This window comes from Lithobates pipiens, unplaced genomic scaffold, assembly GCF_037356315.1.
Source record: "Lithobates pipiens isolate NorthernLeopardFrog02 unplaced genomic scaffold, aLitPip1_a1.2 Scaffold_30, whole genome shotgun sequence".
In the NCBI taxonomy this organism is placed as follows: Eukaryota; Metazoa; Chordata; class Amphibia; order Anura; family Ranidae; genus Lithobates; species Lithobates pipiens.
The window spans coordinates 86557313-86581601 of NW_027507791.1; the positions used below are offsets into that span (position 1 = coordinate 86557313).

The window sequence follows — 24289 nt, forward strand, 5'->3', positions numbered from 1 at the left end:
AGGTGGTCGTGAGCTTTATGCGTACATATGACCGGGCTACTGCTGTCTGCGTCACAGTATGCAGAGGCCAGTAGTCTTCCCTGTACTGATCAAGAGCTGACTACCGTGGAATGTCTCCCAGCTTCAGGACTCGTAAGTACAGCTCTCCCTGCCTGTCAGGGTGGAGCAGCTGGACATTCCCTGGGAGGTCGATTCGGGGGGGCCCCCCCTCTCTTCTCTCCCCTGTCCCTAACTCATTCCTTCCCCCCCCCTCACGGGGGGGGGGGGGGCTGTACATGTGCTGAGCGGTGTGTGTATGCCTGGGCTCTCACCTGGGGGTTTTAGCTGTGCTGGGTCCTGCAGCTTGTCCCGCTGGATGCCAAGTCATCCCTCAGTGTTGGTGCAGCGCTGTGCCTGCCACATGTTCTCTCTAGTCCCCCATAGCACTGTTCGGTGGCCATTTTAAGTATGGGCAAGGGTCAGACTGGCTTCAGGCGGCCATTTTCCTGGTGATTCTCTATTGAGAACACCGGCGGCCATTTTCTTGTAGCCGGACCACGTTTTTGTGCTCTAGCAGCTGCCCCTGTGCCCTCTGCTTCCTGTTTGGTCATCACATGGCGCTGGGGAGGTTATCCTGTGTTCTGAACATGTGTGTTTGATCGCGCACAGATCATTCACCGATCATGCGACCAGCCAGCCACCGACACAGTTTTTTGCTATCTCTGCATCTGGGAGCGCTGGGGATCATCAGGCATTGCGGTAATACAGCGCGGAGCGGCCCAGAGTGGCGAGTCCAGCGGGTTAGAGCCCCTCAGCCAGAGGCAGCAGGAGGGTAGGACTGTCACTGTCCTTAGTCCCCTTCTGGTGGCAGACAAGGTAGGTAGGGTCAGCATGGCTTCAGAAACTGATGTTTCTTCCCCTGAAATCCAAGCAATTGCAACCGGGTCACCTGCGGACTGCGCGGTCCCTATGGACACCCTTACGGCGGTCCTCAATTCCTTCGTTGCCAAGATAGAGGTGGCACGTGGGAAGGAAGGTACTAAAAAGTGACCCCTGCCCCCCCCCCCCCCCCCCGTACTCTGGGGAGAGCTCTGACGCAGACTCTGGTCCTGCTGAGGCCGGTGACCCCTGTTCTGTCTTGTCAGATGACGCTGACCAGGACCGTTCTGACAGTGAGGTGGAGTCCCCATCCGGGTCGGTGCACGATAAAGCGCTAGTTGGAGCACTTATCACAGCTGTGCGTGATACCCTGAAGATCCAGGAGCCAGTGGATCCCTCTGCTGAGGTACTGGTCCCTTTTGTATCCCGCAAGCCAGCACGTTCACCTAAGGTTTTCCCGAATCTGACCTATTTAGATAAGTTCATTTACAAGGAATGGGGTTGCCCGCAACGGACCTTTTCGGTCCCCAAATACATGGCGGTGCGTTACCCCTTTGAGGAAAGCCATCTCAAGAAATGGTCGACGACTCTGATCGTGGACCCCCTAGTATCCAGGTTAAATAAAGTAACTACGATCTCGGTTGAGGGGACTCCTGCATTCAAGGATCCCACGGATAGGAAGGCCGAGGCGGTGGCTCATTCCTTGTTTACGGTTGTGGGGTCAGCCGTGCAACCTGTACTGGCACCCGCACTGGTGTTGCAGACACTGACTGAGTGGGCAAAAGTTTTGCACTGCGAATTGGGAGAGCAACAGGCCTCCCCCTGTCTGCGTGGAAGTAGCAGACCAACTAGTGCAAGGCCTTAAATACGTCTGTGACACGGCCCTGGATACTCTCCCTCTGTTATCCAGGGCTTCAGTGTCAGCTGAGGTGCCTGATTTGGTTGAAATGTTGGTCTGCTGACCAGGCATCCAAGAAAGCCCTGACGGATCTTCCCTTCCTTGGTGACCGGCTCTTTAGAGCCTCGTTAGATGACATTATTAAAAATGCCACTGGTGGTAAGAGTACTCTACTCCCACAGGCCAGGAAGGCTAAGGAGCCACGCCGCAGGCAAGGGCCCTCTTTTTCCGCTCACAATCGGCTTTTTCGTCTGCCTGGTGGTTTGACAAAACATCCCCAGCCCGACAGGATGCCCACGGACAGTCAAAAATGTCCCTGGAACCACAAGCCTGTGAACAAAAGTTCTACCGCATGAAGGTTTGCCCCCACCCATGTCTCCGGTGGGGGGTCGCCTTCGGGAGTTTGCAGCCCGGTGGTCCTCCCGGTTATCCGACCAATGGGTCTGCGATCTGATTTCCACAGGCTACAAGATAGAGTTTCTCTCTTGGCCGCCAAACAGATTCTTCCCCTCCAGCATACCCCTGTCCCCGGTTTGCAGGGAGGCCCTGTTGGGGGCAGTAAGGGACTTGCTAAATCGAGGGGCGATTGTACCAGTTCTGGAATCGGAACGCTTCCAGAGATTCTACTCAAATCCATTTGTGGTTCCCAAGAAAGAAGGGGTACGTCTGATCTTGGACTTAAAAGCCCTCAATCACTTTGTAAAAGTGCAGACGTTCAGAATTGAATCAGTTCGCTCAGTAGTCGCTGCACTCCATTAAGGGGACTCCCTGGCGTCCTTGGACATCCAGGATGCGTACCTGCACATACCCATATGCCTTCGGCATCAAAGGTTTCTGCATTTTGCAGTCGGGGAAGCCCATTACCAATTTGTGGCTCTTCCCTTTGGTCTGGCATCAGCCCCCAAAGTCTTTACCAAGGTACTGGCTCCAGTATTGGCGTCGCTGAGACAATGTGGGATCGCTGTCGTGGGCTACCTGGATGATCTCCTCCTGAGAGCATCTACCGCCTCAGAATTAGAGGAGGATGTGGCGATCACCATGCAGACCCTGCAATAATTTGGGTGGCTGTTGAACATAAAGAAGTCGGTGATTGTGCCGACCCAGCGTCTGGAGTGCCTAGGTTTACTGTTGGACTCCAGGGAAGCAAGAGTTTTTCTCCCTTCAGACAAATTGCAGACTCTCAGGTCTGCGTAAAACTGCTGATGCACCGCAAGTGGTCGTAGCATCGGTTTTGCATGCGAGTACTGGGACTCATGGTAGCCTCCTTCGAGGCGGTACCCTTCGCCCAGTTCCACACCAGAGTACTGCAGAAGGAGCTCTTGTTGAAAAGGGACAAATCTCAGTTGTCCCTAGATCGACAGATCCAGGTGAGCCAGCCAGTCAGGGACTCTCTGATCTGGTGGTTGAGATCCCTGGTGATTCAGTCCGGAAAATCGTTCTTTCCTCTGAAATGGACGGTGATCACTACGGATGCCAGTCTATCCAGCTGGGGTGGAGTGATGGGGATTCAGTCAGCTCAGGGCCTCTGGTCGACTAAAGAATCAGAGTTGCTGATCAATCTGCTCTAATTGAGAGCCATCAGGCTGTGCCTCTACACATGGTCGATGTGTCTTCAAGGGCATCTGATCAGGATACAGTCGGGCAATGCCACGGATGTGGCGTACATAAATCGCCAGGTGGGGGGGGGGGGGACAAGAAGCTCAGCCACTGCTCAGGAGGTCGCTCACATACTTCGGTGGGCAGAGGGACACGTACCGGCCCTGTCTGCCATTTACATCCTGGGGGTGGAAAATTGGCAGATGGACTATCTATGCTGGACCCAGGAGAATGGGCATTGCGTCTGGGGATATTCAGGCTGCTGTGCCTGAAGTGGGGCACACCAGATGTGGATCTATTGGCCTCCCGTCTTAATCGGAAGGTGCCAAGATTCGTGCCCAGGACAAGAGATCTGTGGGCAGACGCGTCAGACACGCTGGTGGCTCAGTGGGATCAGCACTAGCTGATCTACGCCTTTCCTCCACTCTGAGTGGAAGCAGATGGGATTCCAGTAATCCTGGTTGCCCCAGATTGGCCTCAGCTGCCCTGGTACGCAGACCTGGTGCGTCTGGTTGCATACGCTCCCTGGCGACTGCCGTTGCGAGAGGACCTCCTATCTCAAGGTCCAATCTTCCATCCTGCTTTACCATCGCTGGCTTTAACGGCATGGCTATTGAGAGCCAGGTGTTGAGTAACTGGAGTCTGTCGGACTCGGTGATTCCAACTATGTTGAGGGCACGGAAATCTTCTTCTCAGAAGATATACCATCGTACCTGGAAGGCCTACATCTCCATGTGTGAGGAGAAAGGGTGGTGGCATCCACGTTCCTTTTCCATAGCAAGGATCCTGCTTTTTCTCCAGCAAGGAGTACACCAGAGATTGGCATTGAGCACCATGAAGGGACAAATCTCAGCCTTGGCTGTCTTTTTTCAATGACCCCTGGCATCGCACTCCTTAGTGGATACCTTATTCAGGGGGTACGACTTGTTGTCCCTTCGGTGCGCCCACCGTTACCCCCATGGGATTTGAACCTGGTGTTGTCGGCGCTTCAAAAAATGCTGTTTGAAAATATTTAAATGGAGATTCCCCTGTTGACTCTTTCCCAGAAAGTGGTCTTTCTAGTGGCCATCACATCTGCCAGGAGGGTTTCGGAATTGGCAGCCTTGTCTTGCAAGTCGTCTTATCTGGTCATCCACAGGGATAAGGTGGTGTTGTGTCCCCAACCGTCCTTTCTACTGAAGGTGGTCTCGGTTTTTCATATCAATGAGGACATTGTATTACCATCATTGTGTCCTAAGCCGAAGCACCCCAAAGAGGTGGCCCTTCACGCTCTCGACGTGGTTAGGGCTCTGAAGGTGTATTTGTCTGCCATGGCTCCCTTTCGGAAGTCAGACTCACTGTTTGTTTCGTGGCTGGTCAAAGAAGGGTATAGCGGTCTCTTCGGCCACCATTTCCAGGTGGATCAGACAGATTGTAGTACAAGCCTACGCCCTGAAGGGGCAGGTGCCCCCCTTTCCGGTCACGGCCCACTCCACAAGGGCAATCGGAACGTCTTGGGCCTTCCGACACCAGGTGTTGGTCGCTCAGGTGTGTAAGGCGGCGACTTGGTCGTCTGTCCACACGTTTACCAAGTTCTACAAGGTAGACGTCAGTGCATCGGCTGATGCCTGTTTTGGCCGCAAAGTTTTGCAGGCGGCCGTGTAGTTGCAATTCCATATGCAATAGATATTTTTTCCTGGTTTTTCAATAAAAACGCAGTACTGTTATGTTAATGCACTGTTGCATTACTTCCGCAGATGGTTGCAATCTTAGGGATCACTCCTGTTGAGGATACCTGGTTATGTGGTGGTGTTTTTTTTGTGGGTTTAGTTTTCACTAGTTCCCACTTGCCATGGTGGATGAAGTTCTTATGCTGTTTTTTTTTCCCACCCCTCGTTTGGCACTGCTTGGGGGCCACATTTTGTTACAGAGAGGAGCTGTGTTGGTCGGTGAATATAAGAGAAAATAGGATTTTTGTACTCGCTGTAAAATCCTTTTCTCTGTAATTCACCGACCAACACTGCTTGTTGATGTGCGGAGTTCTGCTAGAGCAGGCTGTGGGGTTGTAGCCTAGGGACCGCCCCCTGGGCGGAACTAAAAGTTCTGAAGTGTTGTATTACAACTTGCCTAGTAATCTCCAGTGATAGGGCTGACAACCTATTTTGTTACAGAGAGGAGCTGTGTTGGTCGGTGAATTACAGAGAAAAGGATTGTACGGTGAGTACAAAAATCCTATTTTTTTTAGCTGCCCCTGAGCTCATCCAGTGTTATCGTATGTGTACACGTACACAGGTTCTTTAATGTTTTTAGGTAGTTGCCTTTAGAGGCTTTTCTTTGAAGGCAAAAAAATGAGTTCAGACGCCAAACGCGGTACCAACATTTAGCCGCGTTTCGTTTATAGACGGTTTTCATTTTTGGCTATTTTGAAAAAATAATTTTTTTTTCAAACGCTTCTAAAGCAAACGTGGCAAGAGAGATGCTTTAAAAGTGGGGTTTTAACTGTCAAGTTAAATCGTTCAGGAGAGGTTGTAAAAACGTCCCATGTACATTAAGCCTTATACACAAGTGCCTCTCAGAGATTTTCACAAAATGGCAATGAAGCACATTGTTAATGCTGAACTCCAGGCACAGGAACTTTCAGATACATCCGTCGATAGTCACACAGAATAAATCTACTTGACCTAAAGTATGCCAAGAGAGAGATATATATATGTGTGGGCCGGAATTTCTGGAAAAGCAAAATGTCTGGCCTTAGTGGTGTCAATGACCTGGAATAAGCATATGCAAGTGAAGTAATTTCTTTACTACTATGTTTGTTCAGGTTACCTTGTAAATTGCGTGCTGTTGTGCGGATAACCTGGTTTGAAGACTTATCGAGTGAGACAAATGTTTCTCAACTCCAGTCCTCAAGGCACCCCAACAGGTCATGCTTTCCCTCAGATGAAACAGCTGTGGTAATTACTAAGGCAGTGAAACTGATCAAATCACCTGTGCAAAATAATGGAAATCCTGAAAACATGTTAACCTTTATCCAAAAAAACAGCTGTAACCAAAGCCAAACTCCAGCTTATACTTTATAAGCAATTTGTTAGTGTATTTAAAACTGGAAATACCTCCAACACTCTGATCTCCCTACACTGACAATGCTGCTGTCCTAATGTGCCCCCGCTGTGCCTTCATCCAGAGTGGGGACACTCTACAGGAGGTATATTACTGGCCAGATTACCATGTGAAAATAAGAGGGAAAAGGCCTAAATAAAATACAATTATACAGGCACCACATCTAATGATTGGTATGTTGCAATATATTACATGCTTGGTTTTGTAACAATTTGTTGTTAAATATACATAAAAAGTGATTAAAGTGTTTCTAAACCCAGGATCCTACATTCACTATATCTGGTCTCCCTTTCTGATTGGGACTCTAAAACAAAGTTAATACTGCAGCTGCAGGAACAGATTCACAGGACTCAATCACTGTGTTTAAAATATCCATTCAGATTTTAAAGGTTTAGCTGTACTTTGTCCATTCTACCCATTTATCTAGCGGCTCAGTATAGGCGGAACTGTACCTTCGGTTAATATATTCTCTAGCGCTCATCTTACACTGGGCATTTTCTGAAGGCCTCTCTACAGTCATTCATTTAATGCCCATAATGACTGGCCAGTCTTCTATACTTATGCCTATACCCTCTTGCCTCTAAAACAAATCTGCAGATTTACAAGAATAGCCTCCACTTATCTACGTGGATAGAAGGTGTTTATGACAAAATACTTATTAAGAGACCCTCCTAGTCTCGTCTGAGTTTTATCTGACCCTACCATGTGCCTCTGACCCAGGTTGTCCACAAGGAGTCAACACAGGGAACTGTAGAAGATTCTCCCTATCCACACACAGTCCAACCTATGAAAGGGGACACAAATACATTCACACACGTTAACCAATCAGAAAGGTCCGAGAGTGGTCCAATTTCCTTGAGAACCGACAGATAGGATACATAGGAAAGGCAGAAACATAGCAAGCTTAAGGACAGCTTACCTAGCCGGCATTTAGATGTCTGCATTCCCGATGATCTCAATCAAAGGGCGGTTCCTTCTGGAAACTCTGCCAACCTCCTGATATCTGACTCGCCAAATTGTTATGATTGGGACTCTAAAACAAAAGTTAAATACTGCAGCTGCAGGAACAGATGATTCACAGGACTCACGGTGTTTAAAATGTCCGTTCAGTGTCAAAATGTATTATTACATGTTATTTTATACATAGATAAGAAAGGGGTGGTGTGATAGGTTATTAAAAGCTAACAAATAGAAATATATTATTAAAAGCTAGTGAATAGAACAATTGCAAAAGTAAAACATTGAGAAGGGAGGGGGGAGTAGAGAGTGTTTAGTAGGAGATGTGTGCGTGTTAGGTGAAGGTTACAGAATACATTTCAATAGTGAGAAAAAAAAATGGAGTCTCTTGTGCTTCAATGAACAGTACTGTGAATGTCCATGGACAACCTCAATTATGAGGAATGACTAAAAGCACTAAATTTATTCTCTCTGGAGAAGACACTTGAGAGGGGACATGATAGCGATTTACAAATACCTCAATGGTGATCCCAGCATAGGAAATAAACTATTCAGTCTCAGGGAGTGTAAGGGGATATGGGGGGGAAACAATGCGACTTGAGGAGAAGGTTTTCACAGTCGGGGGAATAAGGCTGTGGAACTCTCTTCCACAATTGGTGATGGCAGCGAGGAGTGGATATTTTTAAAAGATACTTTGATGTGTATCTTAACCACTTCAGCCCCGGAAGAATTTACATGCTTCCTGACCAGAGCACTTTTTGTGATTCGGCACTGCATCGCTTTAACTGACAATTGTGCGGTCGTGCGATGTTATACCCAAACAAAATTGATGTCTTTTTTTTCAACACAAATAGAGCTTTCTTTTGGTGGTTTCTATTTTTTGCACAACAAAAACGTGTGACAATTTTGAAAATAAATTCATTTTTTTACTTTTTGCTTTAATAAATATCCCCCAAAAATATATATAAAAAAAAAAAGTTTTTTCCTCAGTTTAGGCCGATAAGTATTCTACAGATTTTGGGTAAAAATCGCAATAAGCATATTGATTGGTTTGCACAAAAGTTATAGTGTCTACAAAATAGGGGATAGATTTATAGCATTTTTTTTTTCACTAGTAATGGTGGTGATCTGCGATTTTTATCCTGACTCATATTCCAGCTGATCATTTTGACACATTTTTGGGACCATTGGCATTAATGCAGCGATCAATGCTATAAAATTGCATTGGTTACTGTAAAAATGTCACTGGCAGGGAAGGTGTTAACTGTTTCCTGGGAGGTGATTCTAACTGAAGGGGACTGACTGGAGGAAGTGACAGATCATGGTTCCTAGCTAATAGAAACACATGATCTGCCACTCCTGTCAGAGCAGAACAGGGGAGTGTGCGTTTACACACACATCCCTGTTCTGTCTCTCCTGCTCACGATCGCTCGTGGCCAGTGGTCATCGTGACCATCGGCCACGAGCACCGGTACCCCCGCTGTGCAACAGGCGCCTGCAATCCCGTCCCCGTGAGCAAACGTAGCTACGATGGCTCACGCAGGGGAGCCAGCCTGCCGCAGTATAACGGCGGCAGTTGGTCAAGAAGCGGTTAATGAACACAACATACAGGGATATGGGAAATTATAGACGCTGACACACATACACCTACACAGGTTAAACTGGATGAGCTATTGCCTTTATTCAACCTTACCAACTATGTAACTACCTACTATGACTGTCCTATGAGGCTGCATGACCCCCTGACCCTCTGTCTGGACAATGTCGATTGGCCCTGTGCCGATCACATGCACCCTCCCAAGAAAAAAATAAAAATATATATCTCTAGCAATACACACCAAACTGAGCATGGCCAGACACCGTGGTAGGCGGCTCCCCACTCTGAAGGCTCCGGCACACTCCTACACAGAGTTACAGAGCTGGGGCCCTCCCCAGGTCCCTCAAGGCTTCAGCTTCCCACTGACACATGGTGCTTGTGGACTTACCTACAATAAGGATGAGCTCCGGCGTTTTACGTATACAGCACGTGCAGAGCCTGCCAGGAAGTCGGCACTGCGCTGATCACAGGCAGTGAGACATTTCCTGAAGCACAGCTGCAGAGATCGGGAAACGTCTTCCTGCCTGTGATTAGTGCAGCGCAGTGCCGTCATCCCGGCGGGCTCTGCCCGTGCTGTATGCCAACACACCGGAGCTCATCCCTAATCTACAACTGTGTTTCTCAACTCCAGTCTGCAAGGCGCCCCAACAGGTCATGTTTTCAGACTTTCCATTATTTTGCACAGGTGATTTGATCAGTTTCACTGCCTTCGTAAAATTACCACAGCTGTTTCATCTGAGGGAAATCCTGAAAACATGACCTGTTGGGGTGCCTTGAGGAGTGGATTTGAGAAACATTGATCTACAAGGACACCTCTGCAGCCCTTCTGTGATGCTGGATCTGGAAAACACCTACCGTCATTAGCAGCATGTAAGTGCACCATATACCGTCGAAAATTTTAATAAAATAAAATAATGCTCCACAAAGATTTGCCTGGTGCTTCTCTTCCCTTTTTGCCCCCAAGGCTCTGTACTATCAGGAGATGGATTGGGGACTGTGGAAGAAGGGGAGGATCAGGGAAGACAGGATCAAACAGCCTTTTTACACAATGCGGAGGATTAACCCCTTCGGTTGCACCGGCAGTATATGCTTTACTGCATGTAAAGACTGATTTTTACTGTTGTGGGTTTAGTAACATTAAGTCTTAATGAAACAAGAGACAAGAATAGGATAGTATTGTTTTATTATCACTTAAAAATATAATCTTCTACAGAATCATAAATAATAATAAAAAAAAACAAGTGCATACTGCAATGGTTGAAGTTCTAAAATAAAATAATACAATTTTCAAACTGTGATCAGTGTCTTTCAGAACATAATGTTGAACAGAATGTGGTACATTAGCCAGATATGACATCATACAGATTGTATTGGGAAGGAAGCAGCAAAAGACGATTACCTTCAATCCGCAAACATGCTCTATGGCCAGTCTCAAAACATTTGGAGCATTTCGTAGTTTTGTAAAGAATTATTCTTCCAAGTAACCAGTCAGAGTAAAGGCCCATACACACGATCAGACTTTTTGACAACAAACATGCAAATTAGCTGTTTTGGAGCAACATCCGACCGTGTGTATGCTCCATCGGACAAACTCTCTTGGTTTTCATCTGACTTTTGTTGGCTGTGCGAACGGACAAACTTTCTGGCAACAAAAGTCCGATGGAGCAAAGTCCGATCGTGTGTACAGAAAACCATAGGACTTTGGTACAAAGTACAAACAGGCATGCTCAGAACCAATGCACAAGATCAGACAACAATATAGAAGTTGACCAAAGGTGGCGGTAAAGAGCAGAAAAATCACGTGATTTGGTGAAAGTTGGCAGATAAAGTCCTGCTGTGTGTATGCAATACAAGTTCAGGGCAGACGCCCTTTGTACAAAAATCCAAGGGAACGTTTGTACAAAGTCCTATCGTGTGTATGAGGCTTTAGACCTGCTCTAGAAAAGATTAATTCAAATCTGCTTTGAGTGGAGAAAATGCCAGTCCGTACCTTACTTGTGAAAATAGAGCTAGCCACATGCTTTACATTCTTATTTGGATTTATGAAGTTATATAGGCTTGCGTGAATGAATATAAATTAAATGGATTGTTCATAAAAATGACACAGATATGTTATTGTAGGGTAGTCCATGCGCCAATCTGATTATGTGATCTCCTTTATATCTACCGATCAACCAGATACAACCAGCCTGTAAGATTTTCCCTGCTTAATCATCACCACTGATCAGTGTATGTTGACAGCAGGGAATACAGTAGCGGGGGGGGGGGGGGGGGGAAAGAGATACATTCCACATCCACATTCAATGTGTGGATGGGGAAATCAAGTCTTTTTTTTGCCAAACAAAATGACTAATATATGGGCTGCTTTCAGGAGATCGTACAATCAGATTGTGTGGCCAGCTTAAAAGAGTTTGCATAATCAGACCATCTTGTGTAGCCAAGCTAAATAGGGTGTAAATACCATAGGACCATAAATAATGCTGCACCCATTATTAGGGTGTAACCTGATCACCCTCTGCAGCCTTCCATCCTTTACTTGATTTGGTAAAGGTGGGGAGGGTCTTTCTTCCCACAGAATACAGTCTTATTTGAAGTGGCTATATGGCTCCGCCTGCACAACCAAGACACCCATTAACTTGTTCAGATCTGCGCTATAGCCGAATGATGGCTACAGCATGGATCTGCCTTTCAAAGCTGGCCACGCCTCCCTGAAGGGGGCACACACTGATCACCCGAGTCAATTTACCACATGATCAGCTGTCAGCTAATGACAGCTGATCACGTGATGTAAACAGAGGATCAGTAATTGCTTTTTCTATTTCTCACACTGACAGTGTGAGAAGAAAAAAAAAGTTGATCGCCGGCTTCTGTTTGAAGGGACATCGGTCCCGAAGGGGAAGAGGCGAAGCTGCCTCATATGTGCCCACCAGTACTGCCTGCCAGTGCCACAAATCAGTGCCCATAGTAGTAAGTGCCACTTATCAGTGCCGCCTATCAGTGTGACCTACCAGTGCCACCCATCGGTGCAGCCCATCGGTGTAGCCTCATGAGCGTACATCAATGAAGGAGAAAAAATTACCTGTTTGCTAAATTTATTAACAAAATATAAAACTGTTTTGTATTTTTTTTTTTTTTTTTAATTGGTCTTTTTGAATTTTTTTTTTACAAAAAAATCCAAAAGGTGATAAAATATCACCAAAAGAAAGTTCTATTTGTGGGAAAACAATGATGAAAAATGTAATTTGGGTACAGTGTTGTATGACTGCACAATTGTTGTTCAAAGAGTGACAGAGCTAAATCCCACAAATAGAGCTTTCTTTTGGTGGTATTTGATCACCACTGCGGTTTTTATTTTTTGTGCTATAAACAAAAAAAAAAAAGCAACAATTTTGAAAAAAATTCTACGTGCAATACGTATTCTTCTACATATTTTTGGTAAAAAAAAAAAAAATCAAAAAAAAAAATCACAATAAGTGTTTATTGATTAGTTTGTGCAAAATGTATAGCGTCTAGAATATAGGAGATAGTTTTATGGCATGTTTATTAATATATATATATATATATATATATATATATTTTTTTTTAACTAGTAGTTTTATTGTGACTGCAACATTATGGTGGATAGATCGGACACTTTTGGCGCTATTTTGGGACTGTTCACATTTATACAGCGATCAGTGCAATTAAAAATACATTGATTACTGTTTAATTGTGACTGGCAGTGCAGGGGTTAACCAGGAGGGGGCACTCGAGGGCTTAAGTGTGTCCTAGGGATGTGTTCTAACTGTAGGGGGGATGGGCTACGCGTGTCACGACACAGATCACCGCTCCTGATCACAGGGAACTGTGATCAGTGTCCTGTCACTAGGAGGAATGGGGAAATTTTTGTTTACATCAGCATTTCCCAGTTTTTCCTCTCCGTGAGACGATCGCAGGTATCCCCGCGGACATAGAGTCAGCAGAACCCATGATCACACGCATGGAGTTCACGCCCATAATGCCACGTCTTAAAGGGCAACGTACAGGTAGGTTAATGTGCCTGTCCGTGCCATTCTGCCGACGTATATCAGTGTTAGCCGGTGGGCAAGTGGTTACAAAGATGATTATAAGATCTATCTGCAGCAGGGGGATCCTTAGTTCTCAACAAAGCACAAGTGTGGTCATTGCAAGCATAGTCCATTACTTTCTCCAGCTCCATGTCCCTCCATGTGCATTGCACCCACACTGCACCTACCACAGTTGGAATGTTTAGCAAGCTCCACTGCAAAATTTTAAATTGCAATTTTTTTTTTTTTTTTAAACTAAAGATGGAATATGCCTTTCAAAATAATTTTTAGTTGATTGTTGTAAAACAGGTAAGAGCAGGGATCTTCAAACTACGGCCCTCCAGCTGTTGCAGAACTACACGTCCCATGAGGCATTGTATAACTCTGACATTCAGGCATGATGGGAATTGTAGTTCGTGAACAACTGGAGAGGGCCATAGTTTGAAGACCCCTGGGTAAGAGGTTTAGGGTAGCATATGTCTGTCATTTGAAAAACCATAATGTGTTGGATAAACATTAAATCTCCCACTATCTGGACATTGATTTAATGTGGCACACACAACAGTTGTTACACTGTAAAAAAGACTCATTAATGCATAGAGCCATCTTTAATCACAAATAAGAAAAAAGATGCTAAACTGGCTCTAGAATATGTTCAGGCATGAAAGCACAGCACATGCATTGGAAAAGGTGTTTTGGGCCCAATGCGGGTATATTATGGAAAGTCAGGTTACATAAAGAGGAACTTCACATTCCAGGGTAGGTTTCCTCCCATCTACCCCTCCGCTGCAGAACTTTATTTTTTTTATTTTTTGTTATTTTTGTCACAAAAAGAACCCCCAAAAGCTCCTTGCCCCGCCCCCTTCATGCGCGACATTCGTGTAGGCGAATGATGTGCACTTTGCCCACAAGATCTCCTAGGTTATAGGCTTCTCATATGCCAAGGGGTATAGTCCCTCATTGGGAAAGGAGGAGAGGTAGGTCATTTGTGCAGTCGTTGGCTTAATCCAGAATGGCTGCAAGCTTAACGATGATGTTACAGAAGAAGATGGTGGTGCGGGACCGAGGGGGTGCAGAAAAAGAAGCAGATCGCATCTAGATCCGCTGGGGGGAGCGAGTCCCCTAAATGTGCAAGAACTGGTAAGCAAGGGTTTAAAAAAAAAAAAAAAAAAAAAAAGGGGGGGGGGGGGTGGGGTAAAGTTCCTCTTAAACATTTATGTCTAAAGAGAAATCTAGACTGGTGCCTAACCAGTCATTGAATAACTAATAAAAGACAAAAACGGGCCTGTGTTGATGTACCGATTTCTGGTGCCCAAGGAGAAACCCAAAATGATACAGGCATCAATAGGTATTTATAGGACAAGTCATTCCATAGAAGCCAGACTACGATATGGGTGGTTAGTGAATTGGGTCCGCACCTCATACAGCCCTATCTCTTTAGGTGGATAACCTGAAGGCTGTACATCACACAGACTACACTATTGGAGATTTACAGAAAACAATTCACATTTCGTAAAGAATCTAGAAACACATCCTGACCAATTCACATTACAAAGCAACATCCCCACATGTAAAATTTCTCTTCATTACTGAGGAAATGTGCCCTGTCTACAGAATGTCTAACACCTCCATTCTGGGACAGATTGGTTCAGGAAATGTATAAAGAAAACCTGATGATGATATTAACATATACTATATAAACATACAGAAAAATAAAAAACTCAGTGATTGGTGGGCAATACAAGAGGTAATGATCACACACTACCGACATGAGCACCATAAACCTGAATGTGCCATTCTGAGCACATGACAATAGACATTGTCCCCATCCATTGGACATTTTGGATGACATTCTGAAAAGACTGTATAACCATCTGCCCGCTGTCCAGTGTATGGGCACCTTAAGAGCTTTGTAAACATATACATAACCTGAAGTTATGTTGATGATCAAGGTGAATGTATCTATTACAGGTGTGATATAATATAATATTGGATCTCAGTTATCAAACTGAATAAAAAAACGAAACTAAAAAAAATTGTATTATCCCAATGCATTATGGGAAATAAAATATAGATTGGAGCATCAAGGATTTTGCAAACGTTTTTAGATACTTATATGTATACATTATAAATAAAAATCAACAACATTTACAGTTATAAACTACTATCCAGAAGTAATTTGTCAAGAATTGAAACACACTGATTGTTTTGTAAAGCCATTTCTGCCACAACGATCTTTAAAAATAAAGAACACAATTTGCTATATGAGCAGTCACTTTCTCCCTGGGACTATACGGTGCCTTAAAGCGTAACGCCACTTTTGTTGAAAAAAAAGACAAAACAAAAAAACGTGTCCCTCTGGGTGATCTGTGTACATTGCAAGGATTTAAACAAACGTTGCAGATTCACTTTACACATGGACACAGACAAAACAAACAGCAGACCTTTTGTTATTTTGAAGGAATAGCTTTGTCTTTGTCCGCATGTAGAGTGAATCTGTATGGAAGTGGTTTTATACTTATAAATCAGCTGCTGCATCTGCAGGGCTCTAAGGAAAGTGGCAGGATCTGCATCCCGTACCACGCGACTTCCCTTTTCCCATCACGTTTCATGCAGGGGATGCTGAAAATTTGACTTGTATCTTGGTGCAGACATCTAGGAAAATTAGAAATGACATTTTCAGGGGTTTTATGTACACCATCTGTGTACAGATCACCTCTAGTTAGCCATACTGCTTTGCATTTTATAGATAATTACAGCATTGCAGATTGAAAAGAAAAAGGTAATTTTTAGGAACATTCAATTACAATACAAGTGTGAATACTGCGTTGCAATTGTATACGCTATATTTAATTTTGTTTGCCGATTCTCACAATAGTGGAGTTACCCTTTAAGTTAAAGCGTCTGTCACCATACTGTTGATTTAAACAAAAATCTTCCCGTAAGATTTTATGTAATGTTGGCGAACCCCGCAGGCTCAAAGCTGTTCTTCAAGTGACATTTTATATTTCACTCCTCCCAGGAAGATGCATAGAAGTCTATGTAGACAGGTGAAGGATAAGGATTTGGCCAGCACAGACAGTAATTAGAAACTCCTAGAAGAGGAGAGGGCTATGACGTGCAAGGAGTGAGGGAGCCATCTATGGAATTGACTCTTCAAATTTATGCAAGCATTTAGAATACTTGTCTTTTTGAGCTTTTATTTTTTTTAGGTTTGTGAAAAGGTATTTTTAGGCTTGGTTCACACATATGCGATGCGAGAATCCCACTACAGGTTCATGCATCGCATGTCATCCCGCTGGTGGTTCACACTGCCCTATGCGGACCACTGCGGGTGTCAATAGAAAGTTAATGATACCCCCAGATCAGTTCGCATATTGCAGTGTGAACGGTCAAATGGTGCAAAATCGTATTGCATGGTTGTGAACACCCATGCGATCTGATTGCAGTGTGGACCAAAAAAAGGGTCCTGCACCATTTTGGTGCGAATGCGATTTCAGCCATAGAGATTGTGTGGCTGAAATTGGCATCAAACAGACATTGCATGTGATCTGCACAACAATGCAGGGTGAGTCACATGCAATGCCTGCCATTACATATGTGTGAACGCAGCACTTAAACAGTAACAATGACAGCTCAGCATCTTCACAAACACAAATTCTAAATCAACCAACACTCACTTAACCATTTTGAATAAGCACTAATGGAAGCCACAGCAATAGTCCCAAATTCCATATTCAGGTGTGTATTTACACACGCACATATTCACTTCTCAAGATTAGATATTGGAGTGGCATAAGATTTGCCCTCTATTGATCCCGTTTACCAAAATCATTGAAAGTGAAAGAAAATCCCAAAAGGTTATAACCCTCCCTTACTTTATACAAAATGGAAAAAAAAAAGTTGTATCTATAGTTCTACTCTAAGCTACACTTGCAACTATTGATATGTTTCAGATAAAGGGCAGTAATGAGTGCCAAGGCCAATCAGAGGCATTAGTAATTGCACAAGATTTTGCTATGTGTTGTTTCAAACCAAAGGTTATATGGAGAAGAGGGGCATAATCCATACAATACATACTATGAATAGTGTTTTTTTTTTTTTTTTTTCTTTAAAATCAGCACGTCTCTTTACATACTATACTTGGCAAAATATCTGCTCTTCTATGGGCAGCTTCATTAGATTTTGTTGATTTGGAGTCATCCTCAAGTCTTCTCTACATACAGTTAGATTTCTTTGGGATCTGTCTGCCAAAAATGTAGACTTCAGTTCTGGATATCCCACAAGCTCTGTCTGCTGCAGCAGTGGTTCACCCCCACCAGTTTCACCCATAGCCAAAATCTCAGGGTGGAAAATTCAGACTATTACTGTATACACTGCAAGTTATACGGTAGGTCTCAATTTTTCAGTAAGAGAGACTATTGCATAGGGACAATAAATCTACAGACTATTCAAAATTATAATAGCAGCATTTTGTGTCCTTCATTCTTCTGAGAAGTATTACATAGGAGTGGCGAGTTTTCAAAATCAAAGTAAACCACATCATGCTATAGAAGGCTTAAGTCATTAATATGCATGATTTGCTGTTCAATAATCAAATGAGTAATTGGCCTTAGAAATATTGACTTTCCAGGTATAAATGAGGATTCTATGTGAGGATGCAGTCACATAATCCCGCACCTACGTTTCCCTGTCATCAGGTAGCCGTCAAGTGCTCTGGCAGTTCTTCAGCTCAATGACATAACCCCTTAGTTCTGGGGAGTTGAACACCCACACTCTCCTGCCCAAGACCAACGTAGCCACCACCAGCCACAGCTTCATTGGAGAGAGAAAAGTTGCTAAGGTGCCATAAGTCAATAAGAGGAAAAAGCAGGAATAGATCTGCCAGACCAAAAGGAGGAACATGAAGAAGTGAATCGGCACACAGACAATCTTCCTAGTGTGTCGCAGATGGGAAAAGAAACCATGTCCCTTGCATCTACAAAGTAAACACCAGCACAGGTACGCAGTCAGGGGAATATTAAAGAACGCCATCTGCAAAAAAAAAAAAAAAAAAAAAAAAAATCAAAAAAAGTAATAAGTGCACATATGATACAGGATTATGAAAAGACATTCTTCGCTACAAATTGTGACATTTAAGATGAGTTAGGCACACGAATACTGGTAGAACATTATCTAAACTGAATCCGTAAAACTACAACCCCAGTTCCCAAAAAAGTTGAGAAAAAAAAGTTGAAACGCTGTGTAAAATCTCAAAAAAAAACAAAAAAAAAAAACAATGCAATGATTTGCAAATCTCATAAGCCCATATTTAATTCACAATAGAAAATAAAACAGTAAATGATCTCAGTTTAAACATTTGAGATATTTTAAGAAAAAATAAGAAAAAAGGTAATTTTGAAATTGATGACAGCAACCTGTCTCAAAAAAGTTGGGATTGGGCCAGGTTTACCACGGTGTAGCATCCCCTTTTCTTTTAACACTCTGTAAATGTCTGGGAACTAAAGAGACCAGTTTCTGAAGTTTTGAAAGAGGAACGTTGCCCGATATAGGATTCTAACTGCTGAACAGTCTGGGTCATTTTTGTTGATTTTTTCGTTTCAAGGCGTGACAAATATTTTCAGTTTGGTGAAAGGATCGGCCGGTTAAGCCCCCGGACTCCTCTATTACGAAGCCATGCTGTAGTCATTGATGTAGTATGCAGTTTGGTATTATCCTGCTGAAATATGCAAGGCCTTCCCAGAAACTGAAGTTGTCTGGATGGGAGCATATGCTGCTCTAAAACCTGTATATACATCTTTCAGCATTGATGATTCCTTTCCAGATGTGCAAACTGCCCATTCCATATGCACCAATGGCACCCCTAAACCATCAGAAATGCAGGCTTTTGAACCAAGCGCTTTAACCACTTAAGGACCACCCACCTCATACATACTGCGGCAGGGCGGCCCTACTGCATGAAATGACGTACCTGTAGGTCATTTCAACAAAGCAGATCCCAGTTCTGACAAGAGAGTACAGAGAGATAGTCGGTTCCTAGTGATCAGGAACAGCGATCTCTCTGTACTCCCAGTCAGTCCAGACCCCCAAAACACCCCCCCGCCGCCGCTTAGAAACACCTCCCTAAGACTCACTTAAGCCCTTGCTAATGTTAGCCCCTTCCCTGCCAGTGTCATTTATACAGTGATCAGTGGATATTTTTAGCTCTAATCACCAATGTCACTGGTCCCAAAAAAGTATCCAATCTGTCTGCCGCAATGTTGCAGTCCCGCAAAAAAATAAAATCACTGATCACTGCCACTACTAGTAAAAAAAACAAAAAAAAAAAAAACCCATTTATAATAAAAATGCCATAAATCTATACCCTATTTTGTAGACGCTATAACTTTTGCACAGAATAGATACTGGCCTAAACTGATGAATAAATTTGTGTTTTTAATATATAAAAATTTTTTTTTTTTACTTTCTGCTATAATACAGATCATACACGTGTGTGTGTGTGTGTGTCATTATATATATATATATATATATAATGTGTGTGTGTGTATGATCTGTATTATAGCAGAAAGAAAAAAATTTTTTTTTCCCAAAAGCGCAAATAAAAAACAAAACAAAAAAAAAAAAAAAACGTCAGAGGTGATCAAATACCACCAAATTTTATTTGGCTAAAGCGTCGCACACCATGCAATTGTTGGTTAAAGTAACGCAGTGCCGTATCGCAAAAAATGGCCTGGCCAATAAGGGGGTAAAACCTTGCGGTCCTTAAAAAGGAGGGCCGGTTAAAAAAAACACTGTAGCTCCTGACTTAATAAGCCGACTTACCTGTCCAGGGCGCCCGCGATGTCGGCCGCCAGAGGCGACCCGTCCCTCGGCTCTCGGGTCCCGGCGCTGCCATTCTATGTAAGGGAAACAGGCAGTGGAGCCTTGCGGCTTCACTGCCTGCTTCCTACTGCGCATGCGCGAGTCGCGCAGTGCTTTGTGAATGGGATGCGCTGTGTTCTGGGACACACAGTTCCCAGAACATACAGCGCCCCATTACCCAGAAGACGCCGCACAGAGGAGAGAAGAAAGAAGATCTCCGCGGAGGAGGAAGAGGCAGATTAGGATGATGTGCCTAGCAACAGGCATTTCTGGTAAGTAAAAAACAAACAAAAATTTTCATTTTTTTTTTTTTTAATGATTTTCTTTCTAATTTTTTATGTATTATTTTTTCAGGGTGGCCCTCCACTTTAAATGGTTAAGTCAGAAAGTCCCTCTCCTGTTAGTTCAGAGGACGCAGCACCATGGTTGCCAAAAAGAATGTCAGAATTTAGATTAGTCTGGCCACAGAACAGTTTTCCACTTTGAAACAGACCGTTTTAAAATGAGCTTTGGTCCACAGATGACGGTGGCATTTCTGGATCATGTTCAGATATGGCTTCTTTGCATTATAGAGCTTTAACTTGCATTTTTGAACGGCATGACAAACTGTGTTCACAGACAATGATTTTCAGAAGTATTCCTGAGCCCATGCAGTGATAGCCACAGAACCACTATTGTATTTAATGCAGTGCTGTCTGAAGGCTTGACGATCATGGGCATTCAATACTGCTTTTTGGTTTTGTCCCTTGTCACCGATTTCTCCAGATTCTTGGAATCTTTTGAGATTATGTACTGTAGACAATCATATATTTAAAGTTTTTGCAATTTTATGTTGAGGAACATATTCTGAAATCATTTATTTTTAGGCAGTTTTTTTTTTTTTTTTTTTTTTTAAAGATGATTGGTGAACCTCTCTTTACTTCTGAGGCACTCTGACTCTCTAAAATGCTCTTTTCATACCCAGTCATATTACTGACCAATTGCCAATTAACCTGATTAGTTCTTTCAGCTCTTCCTTGTAAGTATCACTTTGCCAGCTTTTTGTTTGAACTAGCCTAACTTTTTTGAGATGTGTTGCTGCCATTAATTTCAAATTTCTTTTTTTTCTTCAAAATTATACATTTTCTCAGTTTAACATTTTCTAATGTGAATAATATATGGGTTTTAATGTTTGAATATCATTGCATTCTGTTTTATGTAGATTTTACACAGCGTCCTAACTTTTTTGTAATTGTAGTATTAGTATTCATAACTAGAAAATTAAAAATTTGGTAAAAAGTGTGGTCAACTCCTCCACAGCCTATTTAGAAATTTCTCTTGCAAGACTTTCCACTTTATATGAAACGCCCTGCACAACTTCAAAAAGATGTGAACTTGTGTCCATACATTAGTCAATACACAGATCAGCCTGTAGGCTATAGCCTCAAGAGCAAATCTAGTGGCTAAAATTAGACAGGGTGGTTGAACAAAAGTCGATCAAGTAGATTATCTTCTGTTCAACCACAGATGGATCAAAATTCAGCTGGTTCCTGACAAACCGGACAAATTTGAATTTATGTATGGCTAGCTTAAGTATGCATATATGCCATGCCTCTTCCCCAAAAGGTCAGGCTGTGACCACCCCGCAAAATAAAATCAGAGTGTGTAAGCAAATGGTTGTTATTCATGGTGGTGCCTACTTCTGTAAGCAGTGTAACTGTTACCAGGATGATTCAGTACAAGTTAACACTGTGTTACCAAGTTATTTTGCATCAACGTGTTACTACACATCAGATTTGCTATGCGATATCGGACTTTAAGGCTACATTCACACCGGATATTAGTGCCAGTGCGAATTGTGGCGGCAGTCCCTTTTGCAGCCACTGGCCCCATTCACTTTAATGACTGGTCGCCTGTGGCCGCAGCTATGCGCCGCTCTCTGCACAGCAAGTGATTACCTGTGGTGATCGCAACTGGATGCGCTTGCACCAACCTCAAATTAGTACAAGAATTATAATGGATCCCACCTGTATTATTCCAACCGCGTATGTGAGACTGCCATCTAGGAAATGTCCTCCAACAATCACTCCAAAGGCAAAGCAAGCTCCCATGTGGCCATCTATAATTTCCCCGATAAACCAAGGACCTGAAATCAGAGGTTAAAATGCTTTATAAAAGAATAACTGGAGAATTTATGAAATCATAAGGCCACTGTTCACACAAAGGAAAAACACATACTGCAACTGAACATTAAAGAGGATGTAAACCTTCACATATACCCAGTGAGGTGAACAGCCTCAGATGATACACAGAGATGAAACAAATCTCCCTACATATGTTTTAACATATATCATAGAATGCGTGTGAGCTGATTGGAGGAAAAGCACACCTCCCCCCCCCCCACCTCCCAACATAGGCAGAGGAAAAAAGAAACATGCAGAGCTGTACTGTGAATAAAAAAGCTCTCTGCTAATGTCCAAGCTCCCTCCCTGACACAATTTTCCAGATGCTTTTATCTTGTGTCAGAGTACTTGTCAGAAGTTATCATTTTGATAACAGGACTGGAGCAGAAGAAACACATGGCACTTAGGGGTTTGGAGAGGGATAAGTAAACACTACATTTATGTGCCCTGGCCAGATTTCATGAATGGGGTTTACATCCACTTTAAAGAGGATGTAAAGTCTTCCTGTTCAATTGTACTTACAGATAAGCCTATAATAAGGCTTACAAGTAGGTACTGTAAATATCTCCTAAACTTGCAGCGTTCGGGGGATATTTACTATATATGCTGCCCCTGTCATCGCCGCATGCTCAATGCAAAAATGTCCGCTTGTGCCATTTTTTCAGGCCCCTGTGTCATGGCCATGCATGACATCTTGGCTGCTCCAGCCAATCACAGTGCCGGAGCCCGTGAACGCAGAAATAACTCAGTGAAAGATGTCTGCCTTTGTCTTGCAGGTTTTTTTTTTTTTTGGAGGTTTACAACCTCTTGCCGACCAGCCACTGTCATTATACTGCAGCAGGTTGGCACAGCTGCGCAAACCGCCATAGGTGTATGTCAGGCCCTTTAAGAACTATATGGGGCATGCGGCCACAGTGTCCGCTGGCGGCCAGCGATCGCTCCTTGTCAGGGAAGTAGAGAGAGATTTGCAGTTCCTAGTGATCAGGGACAGCGATCTCTCTACTCCCAGTCAGTCCACTCCCCCGCAGTTAGAAACACCTCCCTAGGGAACACTTAACCGCTTGATCTCCCCCTTCCCTGCCAGTGACATTTATACAGTATTCAGTGACTATTTTTAGCACGGATTGCTGTATAAATGTCACTGGTCCCAAACAAAGTGTCAAAAGTGTCAGCTGCAATGTCGCAGTCAACAAAAAAATAAAAAAAATCAAATAAAAAACGCCATTACTAGTAAAAAAAAAAATATATATATCTGTATACATATCCTATTTTGTAGAAGCTATAACTTTTGCACAAATTCATCTATATATACGCTTATTGCGATATGTAGAATACAATTTTTTTTCCGGCTATTTATTATAGCAAAAAGTAAAAAATATTCGTTTTTTCCTAAATTGTCGCTTTTGTTGTTTATAGCGCAAAAAAAAAAAAAATGCAGAGGTGATCAAATAACACCAAAATAAATCTCTATTTGTAGGGAAAAAAAGGGCATTTTATTTGGATACAATGTTACCGCGCAATTGTCAAAGCGACACAGTGTCGCATCGCAAAAAATGGCCTGGTCAGGAAGTGGGTAAATCTTTCCCGGGGCTAAAGTGGTTAAAGCGAAGGTCCATCCTAAAATGGACCTTCCGCTCATCGGAACCCTCCCCCCCTCCGGCGCCACAATTGGCACCTTTCAGGGGGGAGGGGGGATTATCCAGGTAACTGCACCCACTTCCGGGATAGCTCTCTGCGGAAAGGGGCGTAGATTACGCCCCTTTCCGCAAGTGCCCGCCCCCTTCCGCAAGTGCCCCGCTGCCTGCTGGGAAACACACAGATCCCAGAGGCAGCGGGGACCGTCCTTATTGCGCAGCGGAACTCGCACATGCGCAGTAGAGAACCGGGAAATGAAGCCGAAAGGCTCCATTTCCTGATTCCCATACCCAAGATGGCGGCGGCAGAACCCGAGTGACGATCTAAAGATCGGCTTCGGGTGCCGACATCGCGGGCGCGCTGGACAGGTAAGTGTCACTATTTTAAAAGTCAGCAGCTGCAGTATTTGTAGCTGCTGGCTTTAAAAAAAAAAAATAAAAAAAAAATAAAAAAAAAATAAAAAAAAAAAAACGCGGAGTCCTGGCGGACTCCCGCTTTAATATCCCTTAATTTCCTGCCACACCAGGACCAATTCTCTCTTTGCTCAAATATTTAATAAAATTCTCCTGGGAAATATAAA

General features: G+C 43.5%; 1 protein-coding gene across 2 annotated transcripts in view; it reads right to left on the bottom strand.

Moving 5' to 3' along the window:
• Positions 1-10171: 10171 nt before the first annotated feature.
• Positions 10172-24289, bottom strand: part of TMEM62 (transmembrane protein 62) — a 78653-nt gene continuing 64535 nt past the window's right edge. For both annotated transcript variants that reach the window (XM_077464556.1, XM_077464557.1), the window contains 2 exons: positions 21919-22037; positions 10172-18085 (listed from right to left, as the gene is read on the bottom strand). In XM_077464556.1, coding sequence (XP_077320682.1) covers positions 17759-18085; positions 21919-22037 — 446 coding nt within the window. In that variant the 3' untranslated portion in view covers positions 10172-17758. The remainder of the gene's footprint in view (positions 18086-21918; positions 22038-24289) is intronic.